Below are 17,919 nucleotides of genomic sequence, written 5' to 3' on the forward strand. Positions count from 1 at the left end.
TTTTACAGTTTAAGACTCGCAAAGAGGATCGCGAGCGTGAGCGCAAGGGCTCTATCCCCTTTCACCACACAGGGAAGAAACGGCAGCGAAGGATGGGGGTGCCCTTCCTGCTCCATGAGGATCATTTGGATGTGTCGCCCACTCGCAGCACGTTCTCCTTTGGCAGCTTCTCCGGGATTGGAGAGGACCGGCGTGGGCTTGAGAGAGGAGGCTGGCAAACTGCTATATTAGGTGACCAATGGGAAAGGATTACTATTACAAGCCTTTAATAATTCTGCTGCAGAATGTTCTAAGAATAGCAGGGTGGAAACAGAGGAGCTTTATTTCTCCAGCATTGTCGCACTGCAAAGCAGCCTTCCTCTTGATGGCTGGTTATGTTCTTTGCCCTGACTAGTGGTTTGCCATGCCTGTTGTAGGAATGGCATAGGCTTTCTGCCATCTTCTAAGGTAAAGCACGGTGTTGTTCTGACTGGTGACCTTCAATGACTACATAGACTATTACTGATCATTAAATATGACTTGGCAAAACATATTTCCACTCAGACTCAGGAAACACATCATTCCTTTCTGCCTCTCCACCTTTCTCTTGGCGTTAGTGGGAGTTTTGCTTGAGTAGCTAGACATAGGCTAGGGCTGTGTCTACACTACAGACCTTACAGTGGCATAGCTATACCACTGTAGCTGTACCACTGTAAGGTCTCTCCTGTAAGGTAGGAGAGAGCTCTCCTGCCGGCATAATTAAACCACATCCAATTAACAGCAGTAGTTAAGTTGGCAGGAGAGGTTCTCCTGCTGACTTAGTGCTGTCCAAACCAGACCTTTTGTCACTGAATCTTATGTCAGTCCAAATGTCTTGTTTTTTCACACCCTTGACTGACAAAATTGGTATTATAGATAAAGCCTGAAGAAGGATTTTCCACTTTGGCTCTGTTTCACATGAATCAGGTGAGATTTGGACGAGGGATGTGAATGATTAACCAGTTAACCAATTAACTGGTAAGAATCATTCTTACCGAGTGATGCTTACCAGTTATGGTTAACCGGCAGCTGTTCCAGCCCTGCGGGACCCGGACGGAGCAGCTCCTCACCTGCAGTGGGCCTGGCCTGACACACCGCGGGCATGGGTGCTCCAGCTGGGTGGGCCGCTCTAGCCTGGACCCCCCACCCTCATTTGATTGGTTAACCTGTTAAATGTTTAATGTCAATGTTAAATGTACAAAATGTTTAACTGGTTAACTAATTAAATGGGATTTTACATCCCTAGTTTGGACTCTTGTTAATCTTAATGCATCTGACGAATGCATCTGACGAAGTGGGTCTTTGTGCCCACGAAAGCTTATGCCCCGATACATCTGTTAGTCTATAAGGTGCCACAGGACTCCTCGTCGCTTTTGCAGATTGAGACTCACATGGCTACCCCTCTGTTAATCTTAACGAACCCCATCCGCCATTCTCACACCTCAGCGTCTAACATTAACGTGTCCCTTATACTTGCAAACTACGGCTGTGTCTAGACTGCATCCCTTTTCCGTAAAAGGGATGCAAATTAGACACATTGCAATTTCAAATGAAGCGGGGATTTAAACCCCTCCTGCTTCATTTGCATAAACATGGCTGCCGCTTTTTTTCCGGCTCGGAGCTTTGCCGGAAAAAAGCGCCAGTCTAGACAGGGATCTTTCAGAAAATAAAGCCTTTTCCGAAAGATCCCTTATTCCTCTTAAAAAAAGGAATAAGGGATCTTTCGGAAAAGGCTTTATTTTCTGAAAGATCCCTATCTAGACTGGCACTTTTTTCTGACAAAGCTCCGAGCTGGAAAAAAACGGCAGCCATGTTTATGCAAATGAAGCGGGAGGGGTTTAAATCCCCACTTCATTTGCAATTGCGATGTGTCTAATTTGCATCCCTTTTACGGAAAAGGGATGCAGTCTAGACACAGCCTACATGTATTTTTTGTGTGTTCACCTTAGGGAAGTTCACCAGACGGGGGAGCTCTGACACAGCTACAGAGATGGAGAGCCTGAGTGCTAGACATTCCCACTCTCATCACACCCTGGTTACGGACCTGCCTGACCACTCAAACAGCCATGGAGAAAATACAGTCAAAGAAGGTGCGTCAAATATAATGATAAGCAAATACCTCTTTGGAGCATGAACATCAGGAGGCTGAGAGAGTTTTATTGTTTTCATTACTTAATATCTGACTAATTCCCTCTTTCCCTTTCTGGCTTTTCTATATACATCATTGTTTGTTTCTTCTTTTTGTAGTATAATTTTTCACAAGTATCTGTCTTTCATCTTAAAGGATGTGCGTCCCCGTGTACGATGGGACACAGCACCTTTTTAACAGTGTGCAGCAACGCTACTCAGAAGTCTAGGGCAGGAAGTCAGTCTTGCTAACTCTTGTGATTTCATTGGGTCTCTCACAATTTTTGATGGTTTTTTAAAAGCTCCTGCTGCTGGAATCAAGAGATTGCAAAAGAATCTCAGCTTTCACCTTTAAAAAGTTTATTTCTAACTCACATAATTTCAAGGAAAAGCTTGGAAAAATAATCCAAGATGCACCCTAAAGGCCCAAGTGATAGAAGACAAAGAAACCGAACCCAGAATTTGGCTTAGAAGTCATGGGGCTTTTTAGTAATAATCTTGTGATTTTTTTTTTTACCTGACTCATAATTTTTTAGTACTTGGGGCTGGCAATTCTGGGAAGTTGATAAAAATGCTATATGCATGTAACACTGCAAAAGCCACAGAGGTAGAAGTGTAATTGCTCTTATCAGCATATGGCCCACCCCATCAGAGTTAAGACTCCTTACTCTTACAGTAACAAAGCTAGCTACCAAAAAGACAAGAGCATTGCTAAAGTTTTCCTATAATAGGGCTGCTAAAATTATACAAGACACCTCAATATTAATAGTCTGATGCTGTTATTACCAGTACTAACAAGTTTTCTTGCTTTGTGGTGGAGAGGGCAGGAACCAAGCACAATCAATAGCTGCTGCTTCTCTTTTAGCCAAGCGCAGAAAACATTTAAACTTCCCATCTAACACTGGTATAGTAGAACCCCAGAATTATGAGCAACAGAGTTACGAACTGACCAGTAACCTAACCGCCTCATTTGGTGATGGAAGTACACAATCAGGCAGCATCAGAGACAAAAAGAAATAAAGCAAATATAGTATGGTACTGTGTTAAGCGTAAACTACTAAAATAAAAGGGAAAGGATCGTTTTTTTCTTCTGTATAGTAAAGTTTCAAAGCTGTATGAAGTCAATGTTTAGCTGTAAACTTTTGTTCTGTTCTGAGTTATGAATAACTGCCATTCCTGGGGTGTTTATAACTCTGAGCTTCTATGGTATTCAAATGGGCCCCAGGACTATCGTATCTGAGCATGTCTCAGTCGTTATCCTCAGAGCACCTCTCTAATGTTATCTTTACAGATAGAGAGCTGAGGCACAAAGAGGCTAGATGATTTGTGCTTGGTCACACAGGAAGTCACAAACAGAGCAGGACATTGAATCCACACTACCCAAGTCCTGGGCTGATATCCTAGCCACTTGAACCATTATTTTCTCTCTCCTTGTCATTTGAACATACTCTTCCTTTGAAACCTGAAATATAAAATCCATTCATCCTGGAGCTCTGTATTCCTGCAGATCATTAACTCAGTAGCAGTCCACTCTCAAAAATACTGATGACGTTGTTGTCCACCTCCAAGTAAGAATTTGTCAGGTTACTGAAGCTCTACATTTTATTTGCACTTAATGGACTAGCTAATATTTGTATTTGTATGCTGCCACCGTCCAAGGTCCTAGTGATTTTTGAAGATTTTAGCAAGGAAAGAAAAAGCTGTCCTAACATTTTCAAAATTTTGAAATTGTAATGAAGTTTTTCATTCAAAATTTAGTTTTGTAAAAAAAAAATGCAGCTTTTGTTAAAATGCCCTCCAGATGTTGACCCACTCTTTGTGCAGCACCTGTAGATGAGAAGTGTGCTTATACAGGCAGTCCCCGGGTTACGTACAAGATAGGGACTGTAGGTTTGTTCTTAAGTTGAATCTGTATGTAAGTCGGAACTGGCGTCCAGATTCAGCCACTGCTGAAACTGATCAGTTTCAACAGTGGCTGAATCTGGACCCAGTTCTGACTTACATACAGATTCAACTTAAGAACCCCAGGCATCCCCAAGTCAGCTGCTGCTGAAACTGATCAGCGGCTGATTCCAGGAAGCCCGGGGCAGGGGCTTCCTGTAGTCAGCCACTGGTCATTTTCAGCAGCTGCTGACTTGGGGACACCTGGGGCAGAGCAGCTGGGGTGCTGCTGGGTTGGTCCAGTGGCGCCCAGAGCAGCGCTACGGGACCAACCGGCAGCGCCCCAGCTGCTGTACCACAGGCGTCCGGAGCAAAGCGGCGGAACACGCGGGCAGCGGGACAGCCCAGACGCGCCGTGGCTATCCTGCTGCCCTCGGGCTCCGCAGCTTTGCTCTGCTCTGCTCTGCTCCCCCTCCCCCTGGTCTGCAGACCAAGGGGAGGGGGAGCAGAGCAGAGCAGAGCAGAGCGGCGGAACACGCGGCCAGCTGACAGCCCAGACGCGTCTGGGCTGTCAGCTGGCCGCGTGCTCCGCTCTGCTCCCCCTGCCCCTGGTCTGCAGACCAGGGGGAGGGGGAGGAGGAGCAGAGCAGAGCAGAGCGGCGGAACACGCAGCCAGCTGACAGCCCAGACGTGTCTGGGCTGTCAGCTGGCCGCGTGTTCCGCCGCTCTGCTCTGCTCTGCTCTGCTCTGCTCTGCTCTGCTCTGCTCCCCCTGGTCTGCAGACTAGGGGGAGGGGGAGCAGAGCGGAGCACGCGGCCAGCTGACAGCCCAGACGCGTCTGGCCTGTCAGCTGGCCGCGTGTTCCGCCGCTTTGCTTCCTCTCCCTGGTCTGCTGGAGACCAGGGAGAGGAAGGGCCCCGTTCATAACTGCGGATCTGACGTAAGTCGGATCTGCGTAACTCGGGGACTGCCTGTATTGAAAGAAAACAATTCAGCTTTTAGCCATGGAACTGAGGGCTGAGCTACACTGTCTCCCTGGGCTCAGGGAGGGTTGCGACACAACACTTCTCACTTGATAAAGTCCTGACCCCTGCTGTAACGTGAATATTCCAGACATGGCTTCAAGGGAAAGACCTGCGTAGTAAAAAACAGCTGTACACCTTGAGTCAAGATGCCTCATATCAAGGGCGAAGTTTCGGGAGGGTAAGGTGGGGAGCAGCCGTGCACACCGGAATGCAGCTTGCTCTTTATCCCATTCCCCAGACTGTCAGGGAGTGAGAGGAAAGTACTTGCATTCTGTGCAGCCTCTCACACCTGGCTGCTGCCCTCCCTACCCTCTCGAAACTCTACCCTTGTCTGGTATATCTCCCACTCCTTCCACCTGTTTTACCCACAGTCATCCCTTCTCTGGGTCACACTGCAGCTGATGTCATTCCGATGCTGTGTACATTGCTCGGCCGTGTCCATAAAGATGGAGGTGTAGAGCAAGGTGTCATCAACATCATGAAGACACCAAATGTTGAGCCTTCTAAAGGCTTGATATGCCTTTGAGTGGGAGAAGGCCCTGCAATACCCACTGAGACCCAGTGAAGATCACAGACTTCGTTGAATTGTTTTCTTGCTTTAGTTCATTTGAGCCCCCAGATTAGGGTTGCCAGATGGTTTAACAAAAATACTGAACACCCTAAAAAAAAAAGAAAGAAAGAAAAAAAAACCACTGGGAAAAAATTCTGTTGAGGAAAAAAACAAGAGAGAGACCAAAGTTGTTGTGGGGGGGGAGAGGGAGGAAGTGATGAGTCTGACTCTGGAAGGAGGGGAGAGCTTGTACCGCATCTTACATCACTCCCTCCAGTTTGGGGCCACACACTAATCCCCAATGCACTCCCCCCTCCCCCTGAGCCAGGCCCGCCAGGCCCCCCAACTCTCCCCAGCCCAGTGCACTCACCCCTGCCTCAGAGCCAGGCCCCCTACAGGGTCCCCCATCCCAATTCACTCACCCCTGCCCCAGAGCCAGGCCCTCCACAGCATCCCCCATCTCAGCGCACTCACCCCTCCCCCTGACCCAGACATCTCCAGCACCGGGAGTGCCCCACCCCAATCAAATCTCCCTCCTCTCCTCGTGCAGAGCCAGTCACCGGAGGAACAGGGTGGCTGTGTAAGGAAATCTTACTTTTAAAGTCACTGCTCCTGCCACCGGCCCGGCTGCCTCGGCTCACAGTGTAAAGGGAGGCATCATGTGGCCAGCTCCTGGGTCTCTGCTCAAAGGGTCACATGGGCCAGAGCAGCGTGCGCACCATTCCCACCCCAGCTCCCCCCTAGTGTGGTGTCCGGGGGCAAGTGTCCCCTTAACTATGCCTCTGCCGCTCTCCTCACTCCCCTGCCCCTGCCAGACGTGGCTTCCGTCTGAGGGAAACAGGAAATACCAGACATTTCACAGGTCCGGAAGTTTCTGGGTTTTTTTGTTACTGGACGGGGGGCCTGAATAATGGACAATCCAGGCGAAAACCGACACCTGGCAACCCTACCCCAGATTCCAAGCGGAGGCCTGGAATTGAATGGTTTGGAATTAGTTTTAGATATGTAGGCTTGAAGCACAGCCCTCCTTGGGGAGCAAATTGGAGTGCTCCCAGGCCCAGGCTAGGGATGCAGCGGCTGCTGCACCTTTTGGAAGGGTGCAGGGTGTTGTTGTTGGATCCAGCTTTGCTAGTTACGGCAGAGGTGGCTTAATAGGAAAGAGCCCCTCTCCCTCTCTCTCCTTTGGGAGGCTCTTGTGGATAATTTGGAGCAGTACCTCTAGCGATTGTTAGTGCTCGCGGTGTTGCACCAGCTTGCTACTCCTTGCATAGGAACACCTGTCCTGTGAGTGAGCTCCCAGGCATACGCCGTTAGTAGAGGAAGATGTATTTGCATGGTATGAAGTGAGCCTTTGGGATTCATTTTCAGACGTCCCTCTCTGAACAATTCTGAGCAGTCCCAGAAAAGCTGGATGTGTGTCAGATCAAAACCAGGGTGGGCAAGTCTCCCTTGGCCCTGGTGCTGACATATTTCAGGCAGAGCTTACTTTTCCAATCTGCTCTGCAGGTTTCTCATGTCTGAGATGCATTCGTTTCAGGAGCATTTTGTTACGCACTAGCTCAGCTCTGTATCTGAAAGGCTTACAAATTGATCTCTAAGATACTTTTTGCTGACAAATTTAGGAATAATTTAAAAAATACATTATTGCGTGTGGTGCTAATTACAATAGTAAGCATAGCCTGAATGGGTAGTTTTGTAACTGAGCCACGAAAGGCTAAGATGCCCGTTTTCTGTCTTACAGTGCGATCCCAGATTTCTACCATCACCGTGGCCACCTTCAACACCACTCTGGCCTCATTCAACGTGGGCTACGCAGATTTCTTCAGCGAGCATATGCGGAAGCTCTGTAACCAGGTGCCCATTCCAGAAATGCCTCATGAGCCGCTGGCCTGTGCCAATCTCCCACGGAGTTTGACTGACTCCTGCATCAATTACAGCTGCCTGGAGGACACGGATCACATTGATGGAACCAACAACTTTGTTCACAAGAACGGCATGCTGGATCTTTCGGTAAATGTGATAAGGAATAAGAAAAGCCTCTGTCCTCTTCCGTCAATGCAGCTGTGCATTGAGCTAAACTGAGAGACGAGGGACATTGTCTGTTTTCCATAGTCTCTTTCTATAACTGTCTCTTCCAGCACTTCATGAAGGTCATTCAAAAATACTAAAGGGTAATGCAACTTCTTCTTCTTAACATGAGTCATACATGTGCACTGAGGCAGAATACACTCATAGAGTTCTGACTGAAACCTAGGGAAGCAAAGAAATGATAACAAAGCATTTCCTTCTCTGTTTCTTTTCATTCATGACCTCTCCTCTGACATGAGAAAGTGCTTGTAAATTGTTTGGAAGCAGAGAATTCCTCAGTTAACCGTTCTCTCCTCTCAGTGCCTCTACCTTGCAGGTCCTTGCAGTTGGTCCTGATGAAAAAAGAGATCATTTCAGTTTCATGTTTAATAGAATCTTGTTGGAATTAAAATTAAAAGGATTGGTCAAGCTCATAAGCATCTACCTTGCAGATTCTGACATACTCAGTGATATTATTATTATTATTATTACAGGCAGTCCCCGGGTTACGTACAAGATAGGGACTGTAGGTTTGTTCTTAAGTTGAATTTGTATGTAAGTCGGAACTGGCGTCCAGATTCAGACACTGCTGAAACTGACCGCCAGTTCTGACTTACATACAGAATCAACTTAAGAACCCCAGGCGTCCCCAAGTCAGCTGCTGCTGAAACTGATCAGCAGCTGATTCCAGGAAGCCCGGGGCAGAGCAACTCTGCCTGGGGCTTCCTGTAGTCAGCGCTGGTCAGTTTCAGCAGAAGCTGACTTGGGGACGCCTGGGGCAGAGCAGCTGGGGTGCTACTGGACCAACCCAGCAGCACCCCATCTGCTCTGCCCCAGACGTCCTGATTCAGCCGCTGCTGAAACTGACCAGCAGCGGCTGAATCAGGACCTGGGGCAGAGCAGCTGGGGTGCTGCCGGGTTGGTCCAGTAGTGCCCATGGGCGCTGCAGGACCAATCGGCAGCGCCCCAGCTGCTCTGCCCCAGAGTCCAAAACAAAAGCCTGGTCTGCTGGGGGGGGGGGAGCACACTAGCTGCGCCCCCCCCCCCCCAGCAGACCAGGGACACGGGGAGCAGAGCCGCAGTGGCAGCGGGGTGCCGCGCCTCTGAGGCTTTGCTCTGGCAAAGCCTCTGAGGCGCGGGACCCCCCGCGGCTGCGGCTTCAGTCAGGGTGCCTGTGGTCTGCTGGGGACCGTCCCCAGCAGACCACAGGCACCCGGACTGAAGCCGCAGCCGCGGGGGGTCCCGCGCCTCTGAGGCTTTGCCAGAGCAAAGCCTCAGAGGCGCGGGGAACCGCCGCTGCTGCCGCTCCAGTCTGGGTGCCTGTGGTCTGCTGGGGACGGTCCCCAGCAGACCACAGGCACCCGGACTGAAGCCGCAGCCGCGGGGGGGTCCCGCGCCTCTGAGGCTTTGCCAGAGCAAAGCCTCAGAGGCGCGGGGAACCGCCGCTGCTGCCGCTTTGACTGAAGCGGCAGCAGCGGCGGTTCCCCGCGCCTCTGAGGCTTTGCTCTGGCAAAGCCTCAGAGGCGCGGGACCCCCCCGCGGCTGCGGCTTCAGTCCGGGTGCCTGTGGTCTGCTGGGGACCGTCCCCAGCAGACCACAGGCACCGGGTCTCATGCGGCAGCAGCGGGGGTTCCCGCGCTTCTGAGGCTTTGCTCTGGCAAAGCCTCAGAAGCGCAGGAACCCGCCCGCTGCTGCCGCTTGGGTCCCGGTGCCTGTGGTCTGCTGGGGACGGTCCCCAGCAGACCACAGGCACCGGCACCCAAGTGGCAGCAGCAGCGGTTCCCGCGCTTCCGAGGCTTTGCTCTGGCAAAGCCTCAGAAGCGCGGGAACCCGCCCGGTGCCCCTGGTCTGCTGGAGACGGTCTCCAGCAGACCAGGGGCACCGGAGCAGCTTACGAACGGGGCTTTCTCGCCCCGACTTCCGGGGCGAGAAAGCTCCGTTCGTAAGTGCGGATCCGACGTAAGTCGGATCCGCGTAAGTCGGGGACTGCCTGTATTATTAAATCGCTGTATTACAGTAGCACCTATGAGCTCCTACCTAGAGGTGGGCTGGGCTGAGCTGTTGGTTGGGAGGGGGAGTTTACACAGCATGTCAGTGGTAGAACAGTATTAGTACCCTGACTTACATTCCCACTTGCCCTACCAAGTAGACCACACTGCTTTTACTTCCTGTGAGTCAGTTTCTAGTGTTATCCCAGAGGTTTCTAACACTGGCATAGCAGATAAGAAGTCTGTGAGGGAGGTGGACTGCCTTGAAGGGAAAAAGATTCATCTCTGTCAGAATTTCAGCAAAGTCTATCAGACTCCAAACTCCTGGCTCTGGAAGATCATTACCTTCTTCCTTCCCTAGAGTGAGTGAGCAGATGGAGTTGGGAAGTGAATCCAAACTCTCACATTAGCTAAGGGAGAAGAAGACAGTCAAAATCAAACCCTTGAATTTAAAGTATTTGCTGTGTCTTGGAATTCTGTCCTCCCTGGGCTTCCGTGATGGACCTCTCCTGGTTCTCATCCCACTTCTCTAATCTCTCCTTCCGCATTTTCTTAGGATGATCCTCCCCATCCTCCCTGCCAGCTTTCTGGGAGAGTTCCACAGGGCTCTGTCCCCTTCTCAGGTCCTCTTCTCTTTTACCTTTGCCTTGCCTTTGACAAGTTCAACTTCCGTCTTCATTGTTGATAACTCACAGAACTACCTCTCCACTCCAGGCTTTCTCTCCTACTGCCCAAACTAAAGTTTCAGCCTAGTTCACAGACGCCTCCTTGTGGATGTCTAGCTGCCACCCCAAGCTTAACATGGCTACAGTAGAGCTCCTAATCTTGACACCCCAGAAGAACTCCCCCTCCCCGCCTTCTTAACCACTTGAAATCATTCCATTATCCTGCCTGTGGCTCATGTCGATAACCAGGGTGTCATCTTCAGCTGAGACCTCTCTCTGGGGCTTCATATCCAGGCTATATTTAAACCTTGCTGGTTCTTTCCACATGGCATCTCTGAGATACGGCCTTTCCTCCCCATCCACAGCTGTAATTCTAGTCCAGGCAGTCATAGAGTGGCATCTCAGCTACTGCAATGTCCATCTCTCAGCCCTTGTTTGAGTGCAATCTTGTCCTGCTTGTGTTCCTTCCAGCCATGTCACCCCGTCTTTGTATCCCTCCACTGCCTCCTCCTCCTCTTCACATTACACATAAAGCTACGCGTCTTCACTTCTGAGGCCCTTCATGGCCTCTTCCTTCCTTCCTTCTTTATCATCTCGTTCACCTTTGAAATGTTGACATCTGCTTCCTGTTGGCTGGTGATGCCATCCTCCATCTACTACTCATTAAACTCATGCTTCCTTCCCTTATACTCCTCCTGGACATACACAAAACAAATGCACTGTCCTCCTGAAAATCCCTCCTCAAAACCCCCTTTTGCTGGGATGCCTACCAAAAAACTTGATAACGGTTAGGCTGTTGGGCTATCATAATGACCAATATTGTCTCGTTGTTTCCTTGGGTTCTGCATACCCACCTGTTGCTGCTGGACTTTGCATTTAGATTGTAGATGATGAGAGCTCCTACGCGCTCTGGTAATACAAATACAAAGCAATGATGATAATAAACAATAACAATACGGAACACGAGTCTGACCAAAACACGTTGTTGCCCTCTTTGTCCAGGTGGTCTTGAAGGCTGTTTACTTGGTTTTAAACCATGACATCAGCTCCCGTATCTGCGATGTGGCGCTGAACATCGTTGAGTGCCTGCTGCAGCTTGGTGTGGTGCCCTGTGTGGAGAAAGTCAGAAGGAAGAGTGAGAACAAGGAAAATGAGGCTGTGGAAAAGAGACCGAGTGAGGGATCCTTCCAGCTCAAGGGGGCTGCTTCAGGTGGCTCAGCCTGTGGATTCGGGGGCCCCCCAGTCAGTGGAGCTGGAGATGGGGGAGGAGAAGAAGGTGGAGGTGGAGGAGGTGGTGGAGGAGGAGGTGGCGGAGCCGATGGAGGTGGCGGAGGAGGAGGTGGAGGTCCTTATGAAAAGAATGATAAAAATCAAGAAAAGGTATGTTTGGGTAACAGATACTACAGAGAGAGTACATGCATGTGGCATAAGGAATTTTAAGTTTGTGTATGTATTTGTGCAGATGTATGTGGGCAAGCACTTATCATTTCCTGTTGTCTCTCTATTTTTGGGAATGGCTAGGTTTTCTTTTCTTTGCACTACTAAAACATATTGATTTGTGTCAGTGCAGTACCCACAGCAAACCCAGTACATGCATTGCCTTGGAAAATTGAGCGCTCTTTGCTGTGGCTACATGCGGGAAGTAGCTTTGCTAAGCAGCCCTAATGGACCTAGCATGGATGTGTTCTTCATATAAAACAAGTATTTCTAGTGCCCTGATTAAGTGCTGTTTTACATACCGTACAAGTGCTTTTTAAAAACAAACAGGACAAATTATTGCTGATTTTTTCTACTTTTTATTATTTATGGTAGTACTTAGAGGCACAAAGCAAACAAGTAGCAAGAGAGGGACAGTACGCTCGCCCAGTCTTCATTTTGTAACTTGACTAGATGCATATGGTTCTGACCCCTGAAGTCCGTAGGGCTCAGTTCTGCCCCACTTACTTCAATAATACTTTGAGTAGTCCCATGGATTTCAATCGGACTACTTTCAGTAAAGCAGCACAGGTTGAACCTCTCTAGTCGAGCACCCTCGGGACCTAACCGGTTTCGAACCAGAGAATTTTCAGAACCATGGGAGGTCAATATTTTGTTGGTAATGCTGCTAGACTTCCACTGTTTACTGGCTCTTAGAAGACATTTAGGGTTAAATTAGAGCTAAATAACAGCACAGAACACTGAGAGTCAGGACTAGTGGCTATAAACAAACTTTATGGGACCATGGGAAACTTGGCCACGCCCATGAAAAATGGACATCTGGCTAACTAAAATCTTGCCGGTCTATAGATGTTTCCAGACCAGAGAGTTCTGGACTAAAGAGGTTCAACCTGTACTCACTATGCGTACGTCTAGACAGCAGGGCTGTTAGCTACCCTGTGTCTTTTAAACGCGCCCATTATTTTGAAATATTTTTTGAGATATCGGGCATTCTGTTTCGGCATCCCTATAATCCTCAACCCATGAGGGTTAAGGGATGTGTCAAAATAGCTTGTTGTTTCAAAATTTGGTGCTGTGTAGATGCACCAAATTTCAAAATAAGCTATTTTGAAATGCAGTTGAAATAAGATACGCAATTTGCATAGCGCAAATTGCATATCTTGTTTTGAGCTTAAGATGTTGTGTGGACACACCCTATAAGTGCGGCAGCACAGTCATATCCGTACCACCTGGCAGATAATTGAAAGCTTAGAAGTATCTCATTGACACCTGACTACAATGCTCCTGACTACAAAGTTTTTAAAGGATTAGGCACTGGGCTTGAATAAGGAGAAATCAATAGCATCTTCAATTACTTAACTATTCAGACTAATATTGGATAGTTTGCAAGCCAATTCTGAGCAGATGCTAAAGGGATATGAATGACCTGACCTCAGCGTCACATGGTATGGTTTCCTTTCTCCATCTCTTAGGATGAAAGCACTCCCATAAGCACTCACAGACTGGCACTGACAATGCTGATCAAAATAGTGAAATCCCTGGGCTGTGCTTATGGCTGTGGAGAAGGACACCGAGGGCTCTCTGGAGATCGTCTGAGACACCAGGTATTCCAGGAGAATGTAAGAGAACTAAAGCAGATTCCAGCTCCCCCCTACCCCTTCTCTCTGAAATGTGCCTGTTGATGTTGATACCCCCCCACCCCCCAGTCTTCTTTTCCACATGGCTTCCATTATAGTTGTCATTAAATGCTGGCCCCCAATCTCCGCTGCACCTGCTGAGCACTGCAGCCGAGCCAAGGGGAAGCAATGACAGCTTTAAGTCACCCTTCTATCTTCCAAATTCCTGGCCTTGCTAGGGGCAGGTCTTGTGCCCAGCACAAGTTAGAGCAGCCCCGGAAGCTTGTCTGCCTTGCAGATTTGCAAAGCATGGACACACTGCACTAGCTGAGCCACTTTGTGCACAGGTGCAGCATGGCGACAGTGGGAAGGTTTACAATGGTGACTATATCGCCTTGGTCACGTTGGTACAAAATTCCATGAGTATAGACAAGCCCCGAGCTACCCTAGAATGTCTGCTTGTGGGCGGCTCCAGCATCCCCAAATAGCCAGCGTTCACTCTGTGCCTGGCATGCTTTTGTGCTGCATTCTTTTGCAGAAGAGCAACAAGAGACCTCCTCCTCCACTACTGGGTAGCTTTAGTAAGGTTCTGGCCTTTTGACCAGCATAAAGATCCCAGAATTGCTCCGGTATTGCTGTGATTGCATCCCAGAGAATTATAACTCAGGTCTAGAGGCTTTCAATGGAATCACAAGGCCAAGTGTGCTGCCAAACAGAAGCATTCTAAAGCTCCAGTCTCACAAATGCATTTTATTGGCCCCCATGTTTGCTGCAGTGGACATTGACATTGGCTTCGTTAGCTGGTGTATATTGTACCCACAAAAGTGGAGGTGAAGGTAGGACTGAGACTTGGCTATAAACCAGGTCTACAGTGGGAGAAGGGAGCGTTATATGATTCCCCTAGCCTGTTAACTGGCTCAGTTTGTTAAAAGCTGACAGTAGATTTGCATGCAGTATATTGCATTTTTATACTGAGCCTTGAATTCAAAGCGTTTAGCTGTTTATCCTGTACCTCAAGGTGATATGTGTTCAAGGCTAGAGCTGAGTGAATAATTGATTTTTTTTTTTTTTGGATTGGTGGCCAAACCAAAAAACATGAAAAAAATCAGTTTGTTTCAAACTGATTTTTTTCTTGCTAAAATTAAAAGCTGAAGAATTTGATTTGGGTTGAATGAAACATTTCAAATGTCAAGTTAAAATGACACTTTCCAAATTGTTTGCTTCAGCATTTCCAAAATAGTTTTTTTCAGTTGAAACAGTTTGCAAAATTCACTTAATAGTTTCCGTATCCCCACATGCATTTTCTGATAAATTTTCTATTTGCCACAAAAAAATGACAAGCTCCGGTCAAGATCAGGATAAGTTTCATTTCTCAAAGTATTAGATTGCATTGCAAAATGCAGATGTATTTTTGTTTCCTTCAGTTTAATTTTGCAGTTTGTTTGCATGATTTTAGTTCTGATTAATGTTTCCTTGCCACTTACTGTGCATTTTTACCAGTTCTGAGAGACTGGTTCATACTGTAAAACCTCAGAATAAGGACTGGAACTTTAAAAGATTGGACTCCTGAAGGTACTGATTGCTGATTTTTATCCTGGGTTGGGTCAGATCTTCATATCTAAGTATCTTTTATTGCCTCATCACCATAGTAGCTGTGTGTGACACATGGTAGGGAAGTATTACCCTTATTTAACAGACTCAGAAAAACGAAAGCCTGGCTTTTTAAAGGTATTTCAGGCATTGGTGCTTTTAGTATTACAATGCCTAAGTCTCAGCAATCTCTAAAGACATTTAAAAAGTCAGGCCTACGTGACTTGCCCTTGCCCATGACTTGATATTGTCTGTGATTGAGCCAGGGATGGAACACAGAGTACCTAAGTAGCTGGCCCTGTGTTTGAAATTCTCCTTTTCATTCCCATGATTCTAAAACTGCTGTGTAGGCTGGTCCTGCTCTTATGGTTGGGCCAATTAAAAAGTTGTTTTAATTTGTGCTGGGCTGTAATGGCCACAAGAGGCCAAAGACACAGGTGAGGGTTGGTGTGGCATAAGGACGTCCTAGCAGTGCTTCCTTGTCAAAACTATACTGGAAGCAGGAATGAAGAGTAAAAATAAGTCCCTAAATCAGACCTATACTTCTTTGCAGTAGTGTGATCCTCAGACTAGGTTCTACATCTTTAAATTCAGATTATGCTGACAAGTGCAATGCAGAACAGCTGGACTCTACTAGAGGATCCAGCTAGTTGTTTTTATGGAGACAAAAATTAGAATTTTGTTTTAAACTGAAAATACAAAATAGTCATCAGGCAATTCCAAATGTCTATGTGCTGGTTTTTGTTGTTGTTGTTTTGTTTTATACCCTAATTCACCAACTCTCCTGTTTCACTGTAATTTGTGCCACGATTTTCCTGTCTATACAAACTGCCAGGGATGTAAAACTAAGAAAAAAATAGAAAATAATTTCTTTTTCTATAGTGTCTTCCTGCACACGCTTCTCCAAAATGCTTTCCAAAGCAGTAAGGAAGATTCTGATGGTGACTATGTGGGCAAATATAGCATCCACAATGCAGTCAGCAGTACTTCACGTTATACTCTTGAACAGTAGAGGCCTAATCCAAAGTCTGTTGACATTAATGGGAGCCTTTCCCAGGACTTAGTGTGAATTGGATCATGCCTTAGAACAAGGCTATCAGACCCACTCTGTGGAGTGGCCTAAATTCTGTTTGCAGTTATGATACCAGAGAGACCAGGCTACAATGCTAGTGTCATGTCCAGCCATCATTGGGTGGCAGAAAAGCCAATGATGGCAGTGGGAGGTTCACACAAAGAATAAGGATCCACAATGATCTGTACATAGCAACCAAACTTATAGTTAGTAAAATTAAGGCTAAGTTTTACATCTTTTAGGCCTGCTCCAGTAAAACACTTTGGAACATGCTTAAGTTTAATTATGTGAATAATCCCAGTAGCCTCAGTGGGACATGCTATGGTCTTTATGGAAAGAGATTTATAGTGGAGTCTTGGGATGATTGCTATTTCTACTGTTATTTGGCTAGGCTGTTTTGGATGCACCACTGTGGTAACTGCATGCAAAATTGTGCATCCAAGTTATTTGAAAATGACACTATTACCACTAGGCATCAGAACCAAGTGCACATTGCAAGAAATAGGACAGTTTGCTCATCTCTTCAGATTTACATCAGGGTTTTGGCATTGGGTCACATGGGGATGATTAACTTTGCAATAAAGAGTCAATACTGATTTTTTTAAAATAGAAGTTTGCAGTCTGCAGAATCTGAGTTGGTTATTAGACCCAGATAAACACAGGAAGAGGGCTGGATATGGGCCAGAGGCTCAAAATCTGAAGCCCCTTCAAAAGAGCCTCTTTTCTTAATATTTATACTGTAAATATTGGCCAGGGTAAATGGGTTCCTAGTCATTTCAGCTGCAGTGTAATTTTAACTTCCATTTAGAGGGCTGCAAGAGGAGGAAAGGAGTAAGCTTGATTTAACATCAGATCCAAAAGCTAATATGGTGTGATGGCTCCTACTAGTATGTTTGGTATCAGCTGAAAGATCATATCTCATTGTGGCATATGATTTTTTTTGCTATTTTTTGACAACACAGTATTGGTGAAATAAGGGCAAAAACATACTTGAAGGACCCTGCAACTGACATAAAAACTCAAGAAGATATCTCTCATTTTTGTAATGTCTTCACAGGCTCAGAATTGCCTCACAAAGCTGTACAAGTTGGATAAAATTCAGTTCCGGCAGACCATGAGGGACTATGTGAACAGAGATTCCCTCAATAATGTGGTAGATTTCCTTCATGCTTTGCTAGGATTCTGCATGGAGCCAGTCACTGACAGTAAGTATAGCTGGCATCGCATCACCTCTATGGTGGTGTCATTTTCCACCATCAAGGATGCAGGCTGCCATTTTCAAAACTCTCAATGAATTTCTAAAGGCAAAAAATAACTGTAAATACAAGGTCAAATCCTCAGTGGGCATAGATCAGTATCGCTCCCTTAAAGTCACTGGAATGACTTCAGATTACAGCCCCGAGGGTCTGGCCCTATACATGCCTTTTATTTAGAGTACAGTTAGAATGAGAGAAGCATTTGTCCCCCCTCTTTTGATGCCTCCTACCCGTTTGTTCATGGCTTTATGAAGGAACATTTTCTCTCAACTATGCCTCAGGCAGGCGGTTTTCTGCTTAATGACTTGACCGAATGCCAGCTGGAGTGGACTGTGTGTTCTGTGTTTATTCTGAATGGAGATAAAATTGAGCATGAAATCTCTCCGCAGTGCCTAAGGTGAGGCAGCAAATCTCTAAAGCAGATCATGTAAACAAGAATATGAGCATTCCTATGTATGTGCATACAGTGTAGGTCCAGTGTTTTTAATGGAGACTAACAATTCTGTGTATCATTATGATGATGGTACATGTACGTTGATCAGTGTGTGCACAAGTAGCTAATGGGAGGCATTTGGAATATAGGAATTGCCATATCAAAACACACAAGAAGTTCTTGTCCTTGGGTAC

General features: G+C 47.0%; 1 protein-coding gene across 10 annotated transcripts in view; it reads left to right on the forward strand.

The window, feature by feature from the left end:
- The window catches only part of UNC80 (unc-80 subunit of NALCN channel complex), a 178,480-nt gene that overhangs the window by 33,031 nt on the left and 127,530 nt on the right, over positions 1-17,919 (forward strand). For 9 of the 10 annotated variants that reach the window (XM_075933921.1, XM_075933922.1, XM_075933912.1 and 6 more), the window contains exons 10-15: positions 9-231; positions 1,968-2,108; positions 7,343-7,611; positions 11,324-11,701; positions 13,231-13,377; positions 17,094-17,241. In XM_075933921.1, the coding sequence (XP_075790036.1) occupies positions 9-231; positions 1,968-2,108; positions 7,343-7,611; positions 11,324-11,701; positions 13,231-13,377; positions 17,094-17,241 (1,306 nt within the window). The remainder of the gene's footprint in view (positions 1-8; positions 232-1,967; positions 2,109-7,342; positions 7,612-11,323; positions 11,702-13,230; positions 13,378-17,093; positions 17,242-17,919) is intronic. The other variant, XM_075933915.1, reaches the window with a different exon arrangement.

The sequence above is a fragment of the Pelodiscus sinensis genome, chromosome 7 (genome assembly GCF_049634645.1).
Source record: "Pelodiscus sinensis isolate JC-2024 chromosome 7, ASM4963464v1, whole genome shotgun sequence".
Taxonomy (NCBI): Eukaryota; Metazoa; Chordata; order Testudines; family Trionychidae; genus Pelodiscus; species Pelodiscus sinensis.